Source organism: Dinoponera quadriceps, unplaced genomic scaffold (assembly GCF_001313825.1).
Source record: "Dinoponera quadriceps isolate SergipeBrazil2010 unplaced genomic scaffold, ASM131382v1 scaffold165, whole genome shotgun sequence".
In the NCBI taxonomy this organism is placed as follows: domain Eukaryota; kingdom Metazoa; phylum Arthropoda; class Insecta; order Hymenoptera; family Formicidae; genus Dinoponera; species Dinoponera quadriceps.
Window position 1 is genome coordinate 47,777 of NW_014554358.1, and position 8,753 is coordinate 56,529.

General features: G+C 36.5%; 1 protein-coding gene across 1 annotated transcript in view; it reads right to left on the reverse strand.

The window, feature by feature from the left end:
• LOC106747274 overlaps window positions 1–7,773 on the reverse strand; it is a 41,247-nt gene extending 33,474 nt beyond the window's left edge. The window contains exons 1-3 of the mRNA XM_014624649.1: window positions 7,473–7,773; window positions 6,081–6,222; window positions 5,655–5,783 (exon numbers count right to left, since the gene is read on the reverse strand). Coding sequence (XP_014480135.1) covers window positions 5,655–5,783; window positions 6,081–6,222; window positions 7,473–7,773 — 572 coding nt within the window. The remainder of the gene's footprint in view (window positions 1–5,654; window positions 5,784–6,080; window positions 6,223–7,472) is intronic.
• Window positions 7,774–8,753: the final 980 nt, after the last annotated feature.

The window sequence follows — 8,753 nt, forward strand, 5'->3', positions numbered from 1 at the left end:
GTGGTTCACTGTTGCTTCTCCATGATCTTTTACGTACTACGTTATCGTAGACGATCCACTTTTCATCTCCCGTAACCAACCGCTTCAAAAATGGATCGTTTTCTTGGCGTTTCAGCAGCGCGTCGCAGATGGAAATGCGAGCGGTTAAGTTGGCCTCGGTCAATTCGTGCGGCACCCAAACATTGAGGCGAGAGAGATATCCCAACTGACGCAAATGGTTTTCTACACTTGTGTGGGATATATTAAGTGACGTAGCAATCTCTCGTACTGTTTGCGATGGATTTTTGTGGACGGTATTCTTTATTACAGCTGAATTAATCTCTGCTGGACGACCAGAACGGGACGCGTCACTAAGATCAAAATCTCCAGAACGGAATTTGGCAAACCATTTTTGACACACACATTCTGTTAAAGCATCGTCCCCATACACATTACAAATCTTCTTATGAGTTTCCGCAGCTCGTTTGCCTTTTTTGAAATAAAAAAGTAAAACATTATACGAAAATGGACGTTTTTTTCTTCCATATTTGCAACCGTGCAGTACGCACAATACTCTGGTATTAACCGGCGTATGTTTACAAATAGGTTAGGTGGAACGTCGCTTTTCAGCTGCGCAAGCGCGTTGTGCGATAGGGCTGTGGAAAAGAGATAGCAGAACGAGTAAACCTACTCCGATTAAAAAACCGAACGAACTTATTTGCCAACCCAATAGTAAAAAGGGTTCTGCTCAAATAACGTCTAAATGAATTACAGAAATGAAGGCCTTTTATATTAAAAGCAAGTTATATAAAAATAATGTTGACATATTAGTTCAAGAAACGGGAAGGCCTGACCGTGGAGCCTATACATTATCTATATTAATGCATTTATATATTCTACTGTGCTGCGTTAATATTCGTTAACCTTTTTTATCTCACTAGATATTAAACTTTTGAACACTCTCGCAAATATCGGAACATTTTATGTAAAAATGGCACTGATATATTACATATAAATTACTTAGAAAATACGAATATGATTAATGATAATAAATCGGATGTGCCATGCATAATAATTTGGCGCTATTTTATATGCCCATTACTGTAAATATTTATTTTCATAAGTTGTGAAGTACTTATGTGTTAGTACAACTATTTATTTTATTGCTGTATTTAGATGTATTCTATCTAGTCGATAACTTATGAAGACCACTTCCTCAGTCGCATTTCCCGTATCCGGGCGTGATGACCTTCCTCACATGCTTATGGTGCGTACGTAGATTAAACAGAGGCATATGGGATCTACAGTTTTAACGTCGATTCCGAACAGCATATTATTTAGAGAGGTTCTCTTGGCAAATATAATCTTGGTAGAATTGCTATGTCTTTCTAAGAGAAGACACGAGCTTAAACTTACCTTACTTAACTTTTACCGGGATCAAACCCGGACCGTTAGCATAGTAGAGGAGTGCGCTGTCTGCCATGCCACGTTCGCGCTCTTATGGGAAACAAAGACGTTTTTTCTATTACAATTTCTATTGTTACATTATATACATGAAATATGCAATTAATTAAAGTTATTTGTACAATTATGATATTATAAATAAATCTGTATATATTTCTATTAATTACAAGAAATTATGAAGAAAAAAAAAAGAAAAGAGAGAATTACCATTCGTTAAATAATGAAATAGTGAAAACTTAAGACTGATACTCATATAGCAAGCATATATGTACACTCACTTCCAAAAATAGCGGTACGGTAAAAATGTCCCTAAATTTCAAATGACAAAAATTTCGTCAATAATGAAAATAGAAAGGGTTTCCAAAAAGAAATGAAGTTTGGAATCTCTACTTTAAGAACCGATTCATGTCAATACTGCGAGATAAATTTGTTAAAAATAGCGAATGACAAAACAAGAGCAGTGTAATTAGAGAAAAATAATCCGAGTTTGCGACGGTATACGGCGTACACAAAGATTTTCCGTTCAATTTGAAAAGAAGGATATAAATGTGCAGAATTTCAACTTTTAAATGCCTTCTTATGCACCTCGGTACGAGATTCACAATCGCAAGGAAAGTTTTTTGTGAAGTTATTGGCATTTGAAGTAAAAATCTGCTTTTTTCAGATGGGAGTGTTTTGGCGAAAAAAATCATCGTATCGAGATGAATGGAAATACATTCTAAAAAGGAAATTTTGTACTTTTACATGCTTTTTATCCCATTGAGTTGCGACATTTGATTTTCGCCATGTGTTTTTACAAACTCGAAAATTATTTTTTAATTATGCATGCTGTTGCTTTATTATACGCCATTTTGGAAAAAGAACTGTTGTCCATTATTGCATTGTGAACTTTCTAAAACTAAAAATCCGAATCTTTAAAGCAGTATTTTTTAAATCCTATTTGTTGCGTTAGGTACTAAGATATTCAATTTTGAATTTTGAATCAGGCTGAATTGCAAGATTAAAAATTTCGTAGTTCTTTAGCTCCATAGTATTTTAAGATTACAAACTTTCCTTGTGCTTATGAATCTCAATCTTGCTCATGGCGTTATCCAGGATCAACGACGTGGACGTGGCAAAAATCTAATCCCGTATGCATTTGTGTGCTATGCGCGCGCGTGTGTCAGTAGAGATAAGGGTCCCGTGGTTCGTAATTTCCGTAGTACTTTCCGACTCCATACCTCGCTACTGGGTGTGTGCGTATGCGTATGCGCGCGTGTATATGTGTGTACGTATGCGTGCACGCGCGCACGCGTGCTCGCGCGCGTGTGTGTGTGTGTGAGCGAGTATATGAGGTTGCACTAGTAGTGCGCCTGACTTCTTGCTCAGATTATTTCTTTCGGACGGGGCATAATCCTTATGAGTGTCCGAATTTCATCCTGCATGATATTATTCCATTCTGTTTCAAGAACTATTCAAAATTCTTGTAGGGATTGTGGAGCAGGTATATGATTGCGTACTTTTCTGCCGAGGTTGTTCCAAAGATTTTCAATCAGATTTAAATCAGATTTAAATCTGGACTCATTACTGTCCAATGTAATAAATTTATACTAATTGCCCTGCAGAAATCCAATACTCTTCTTATAACGTGTGACTGCACAATATCTTGCATAATTATAAAACTTCCCTGATGAAGGGCGCATACGAGACAACATACGGTATCAATATCTCAATATATCCTCTGCAGATATATTCTCTATGTATATATCTGCATTCATATTGTACTCAAAAAAGCGTAAGTCTGTATAAGCATTTGCAGATATTCATGCCCAAATCATGACCGAACCTCCGTAGCATCTATATTGTTCACTTACCGTGCAATCTGTAAAGAAGTTCTTCAATATGACGGTAAATACGTTCCCGCATTTGGAGAGTACAGATAAAAACGAGACTAGTCGCTAAATAAAACGTTAGTCATATCTGAGTATGTTCAACCTCTATATTTGACTGCAAAATTGAGTTAAGCTTCGCGATGACGACGCGTAAGTGAAGGCACAGCTGCTGGCCTGTGTGCATTAAGATTGCTTTCCATCAATCTCTTTTGAACAACGTTAACGGACACGTTAATGTTGCGGACGCGTTAATATTGCGGACTCTCTTAAAGTATACCGAATTTGAACGATGTACGATGACGTTCTCTCAGAGAATTAAAAATAATAAATCGGTCGTCGATTTCGTTGGTAATGCGAGGACGACTCAAACCAGGTTTTCGCTAGAAAGAATTGGTCTTTAAATATCTAACGTGAGCACGTTGCACAGCTGACACCGATAAATCAAATACCTAAACAACGTACTTGCAACTTCTCTCATCCTCAATCAACGCTACAACTTGAGCAGCGACTTCAGAAGTAATAGATGCTATCAATATCGACCAATTTTAATACGGAAAGATTAATTTTTGTTCCCTTTGCAGAAATTATACGAATAATAAACATGACTTTGAAAAAAGAGAATCACAGATTAAGAGAAAGTACAGAAAGCAACCTGAACAAAGAATAAAAGACGTTAGTCGGAGTTAAAAAATATAATAAGAATAAATGCCTTTTTTGCTTATTCCATTGACATAAGAAGAATATACTCGGCATCGGACGGAAATCGCAAGTCAAGGAGATAGCTTTTTGCTTCAAATAATTTTAAGTGCTCAACCATCGCGTCGCGATCCACTGCCGTGTCGCGCTTCACTGCCTTGTCGCCAAACACACTCATAGAAGGTACACAAACATCTACGCACATACGCATACATACGCACTCAACCACGAGGACTGTTCAGAGTATTAAAATATCACGGAGCTGACGAATCATGGAATTCTTATTCTTGCACACCGGCTTGATTCAAAATTTTAAATTGAATATCTCGGCACCTAATGCAGCTAATAAAATTAAAAAAATTTTTTTAATTCGTATTTCTAGTTTTCAAAAATTCATAATGCGATAATGGGTAACAGTTTGTTTCCAAAATGGCGACGAATGGCGGATGATAACGCAAGAACATGCAAAATTTAAAAATAATAGTCGAGTTTGTAACAATACATAGCGAGAGTCAAATGTCGCAGTTCAATGGGATAAGAAGCATATGAAACTACAGAATTTATTTAGAATGTTTTTTCATTCATCTCGATACGATGATTTTTTCGTCGAAACACTCCCATTTAAAAAAAAGCAGATTTCTACTTCAAATGCCAATAACTTCACAGAAAATGATCGTACCGAGATGCATAGAAAAACATTTTAAAGAGGAAATTCTATATTTTCGTATCCCTTTTTTCAAATTTAGCTGAAAATTTTTATTTACGCCATGCACCGTCGCAATCTAAGACCATTTTTCTTCAATTATCCATGCTCTCGCTTTATCATATGCTTTATCATTTTTAACAAATTTATCTCGCAGAATTGACATGAATTGATGCTTAATATAGAGATTCCAAGCTACATTTTTTTTTTTTGAAAAACTTGTTTATCTTCATTATTGATGAAGTTTTCCTCATTTGAATTTCGAAAATATTTTTCCACATTTTTAGTGTACTGCTTTTTTGGGAGTGAGTGTATATTTTTTCAATTTATTTTTGAATGTAAATTTTTGAAACGTATCTCTATTATATATGGTTGAATTCGGTATAAAATAACTTTTAATTTCACTACAAAATTTTTTTTTAACATCCAAGTTATGTCCTTTATCCACTATCTGAGATCTAACTACTTGTACATCAATAAGCTGAACTTGAGCAAGATACATCCAATGATGCATTCTAGTGTTGGATTTAAATTTGATTAGTTAGGGAACATGAGATCCAAAGGAATTTTTAGTTTGAGTCTTCTGGCAAGAAGTCGCTCTCTTACTATGTCTGAAGCCAAAGTGTTGGGGTGAAATTCCAGCCGTTTCTTGTATCTGGGTGTAATGGCTTCAATTTCTTCCATTATGGTGGGAATACCCAGGTCTTTACGGAGGGATTCATATGTCGTAACAAGGCGCGTTTGTAATAATTCGAAGAACCTTAGACTGGAAACATTGGATGATATCCATATTTGATTTGGCTGCGGTATCCCACAGCAATATACCGTAAATCCAGACGGGTTTTAAGATAATCTTGTAAATGAGGAGTTTATTTTTAAGGCTCAAGCAGGATCTGCATCCAATGAGGCAATACATATTCCTGAGTGAAAGGCCAAGTTACTTTCTTTTCATGATTATGTGCGTTTTCCAATTTAACCTACAATCCAGGTGCATGTCTAGATGTTTAACCTCATTTTTTTTAGGAATTTGAACGTTATTAAGAAAAAGTGAAGGACAAGTGGTTTCCTTTCTGGTTGTAAAGGTGATATGGATGGATTTGGTCTCGTTCACTTTAATTCTCCAATTTTTGAGACAGTTTGAAAAAGAGTTTAAATATTCTTGGAGGTTCATATATGCACTCCTTGGATTTGAGTCGGCCGATATTGCCGTTGAATCGGCGAAAGTGGCGACTGTTATCCCAGGGTATATTGATATATCCGCAGCAAAAATAAGATATAGAACAGGTCCCAGTATACTGCTCTGGGAAATCCCAACTAGTACGAAGTGAAGGTCACTTTAGGCTTCTTATAGTTTTACATAGAAGTGCCGGTCTATTAAATGGCTCTTTAAAATATTGATTATGCCTGAAGGAAAGTTGATTTTCAGCTTATAGAGCAATCCTGCGTGCCACACCCTAGCGAAGGCCTGGGTGATGTGTAAATACACAGCAGAACAATATTTCCCTGTTTCTAAACAAGAATGTGTATAAGCAACGATCCTATATATCTGTTCAACCGTGGAGTGCTGTTGACGAAATCCAAATTGGTGTAGGGGAACTAGTTTTTTGTCATTGATAGTAGCCATAAGTTTGGTAAAAAATATAGTTGAAAGACCTTCGAGGGAATTGGCAAAAGACTAATGAGTCTGTAGGATCTTGGGTCATCAGATGGCTTGCCTGGCTTGTGAATCATCAAAAACTCAACTATTCCATTGTAGTGGGAAATGTTCAAGCCTAAAAACGGCATTAAATATCAAAGTGAGATATCTAACACCTTTGTTAAGAAGTTCTTTGAGAATCCTGTAGCCAGGTCATAGCTAGGGGCCTTGTTGAGCTTTAATTGTTTAATAATTTTGTAGACCTCAGATTTGGCAAAGGTATAAGAAGAGAAGTAGGTGGATGTGATTGATCTAGGTCCCTAGTGATTTCAAGTTCATCCTCCAAACTCAACTCCCTCTCGTTCGGAGTGAAGACTTTGGAAATGTGTTGTGCAAAATTCTTAACTTTCTCGAGGTTGCTTCTAGCCCACTTCCCATCTAGCTTATGTATTGGGGGAAATGGTATCTGAGGTTGTTTAAATTTCTTAGCCCTCTAATGCAAGTAGCCAAAGACAGCATTAGAGGCGAGATTATGTAAATAGTTATAGAAAGATTCGTTTTGATCATTTCGGATTAGATTCCATAGCTCCTTTGTCGCCTTGTTTAGTTTCCTCTTCATTTCGGGTAATCTAATGTCCTGCTATTGATTTCTGAGGCGGCGTTTTTCTTTAATTTTATCAAGAATGGAAGAAGAATAGCTTAAATTTATTGAGACAACGGAGGAAGATAAGGGAGTGACTTCCCAGGCCGACTGCTGAACGCTTTGTGAAAAGTGTTTAACAGCTTCAACAATATCATTGGTTATCTGAAGAATTGGTTTAGGATTTATCTTATCGATTACAAGTTTTCTAAACATTTCCCAATTTATATTCTTGTTGTGCAGTTTACACTTGCTATCCTTACTAATAAATTCATTATATAAGGAGATCATAACTGGAAAATGATCGGAATTTATGTCCAGGCAGCTTTTCGTAAAAAAGCGCCTCTTAGTAATTTCTTTTACTACTGCGAAGTCGATAAGACCTGGGATTTTCCTGGGATCGCTAGGCCAATAATTATGTTGGCTTCCCAGTAGATAGGGTATCTAAACCAAAGGTTTGGATGGAGTTTAGTAGCTCTTTACCTTTGGTTGTGGTAATTCTAGAACACCAATAGGTATGCTTGGCGTTGAAATTGCCACTAACTATATATGTGCTGCCCAGCGAGGGAAAGAAATCTTCAAATTGTGCTTTCTTAATGTTATGCTTGGGTGGACAGTAAAGGGCAGGATTCAGGATTGAGATCAGGATTTTGCCAAGGTAGTCCCTAATGACAATGCTGGTGGCTTGGAGATAATCTTTTGTATATTTATTAAACTCATAACGCCCAATAGTGTTTTTTATCCTTACGATGGTACCGCCGTGTACTTTGCCGTCCGGATGCATAGTGTAATATATAGAATATCCCTATATTTTAATATAGTTTTTATATGTGAGGTGTGTTTCAGATATAAGAAGTATATTGATATTTCGTGTTTTAAGAAAAATTTTAATTTCAGGTATCTGCTTAGGGAGCCCATAGGCGGTCCATATGCATAGTCTCAGATTGTTTATTATGATAACTTCGAAACTTAGACTGTGATGATACTGAGCATAGAGCCCATTAGGTTCTTCATTATCAGTTTTAGTTCAGTGATGTCATTGGATTGGTCCAAAAGTTAAAATATTGTTTTGAGGGTGTGGAGTATTTACATGCCGAAATTTAACTACCTGGGAATAAGATAGGTCGGGTTAAACAGTTTTATTAGAAGTCCGTGAGCGATTGTTAGTCTGCAATTTGGGTCGGAGTGGAGGGAAAATTTTCTTTTGTAGCGTTTTATAGATTCTACGCCCTCTGTAGTTAGCTGGATGGTTGCCGTTGCATAGTAAGTATTTAACGTCATTGGATCTGCCTCTTTTTTTTACAGTCTGTACTAGAATACTCTCCGGCACATTTGACACAGCAGGGTTTCCAAAAACAATAGGTTTTCGTATGCCCATACCTCTGGCAATTTAGGCATTGAGAGATTTCCGGCTTTTGGTGGGAAGTCTCAAATACAACTAAACAATTAATTAACGTTTTGATGTTATAAATACCTTTGTTGTTTGCTGCAGGTTTTAAGTTCCACATAGAACAGAGAGCAAGGCTTTCTGTAAGTCCTTCTCTTTATATTCCAAATATTATCAACCGTATGTCCATAAGAATTAATTTTGTTTCTAATATCTTCCACATTAGTAGAATGGTGGAGGTTTCTTAGTCTTCTTGTAATTTTGGTCTTTTTTAGGCTTGTACGTGTAGAATTCAGTAATTTTTATCCTTATGTGCTTTGACTATCACTGGATAAGCTTCCTGTTTAAGGTTGTATACGGACTTGCTTATCAGATAG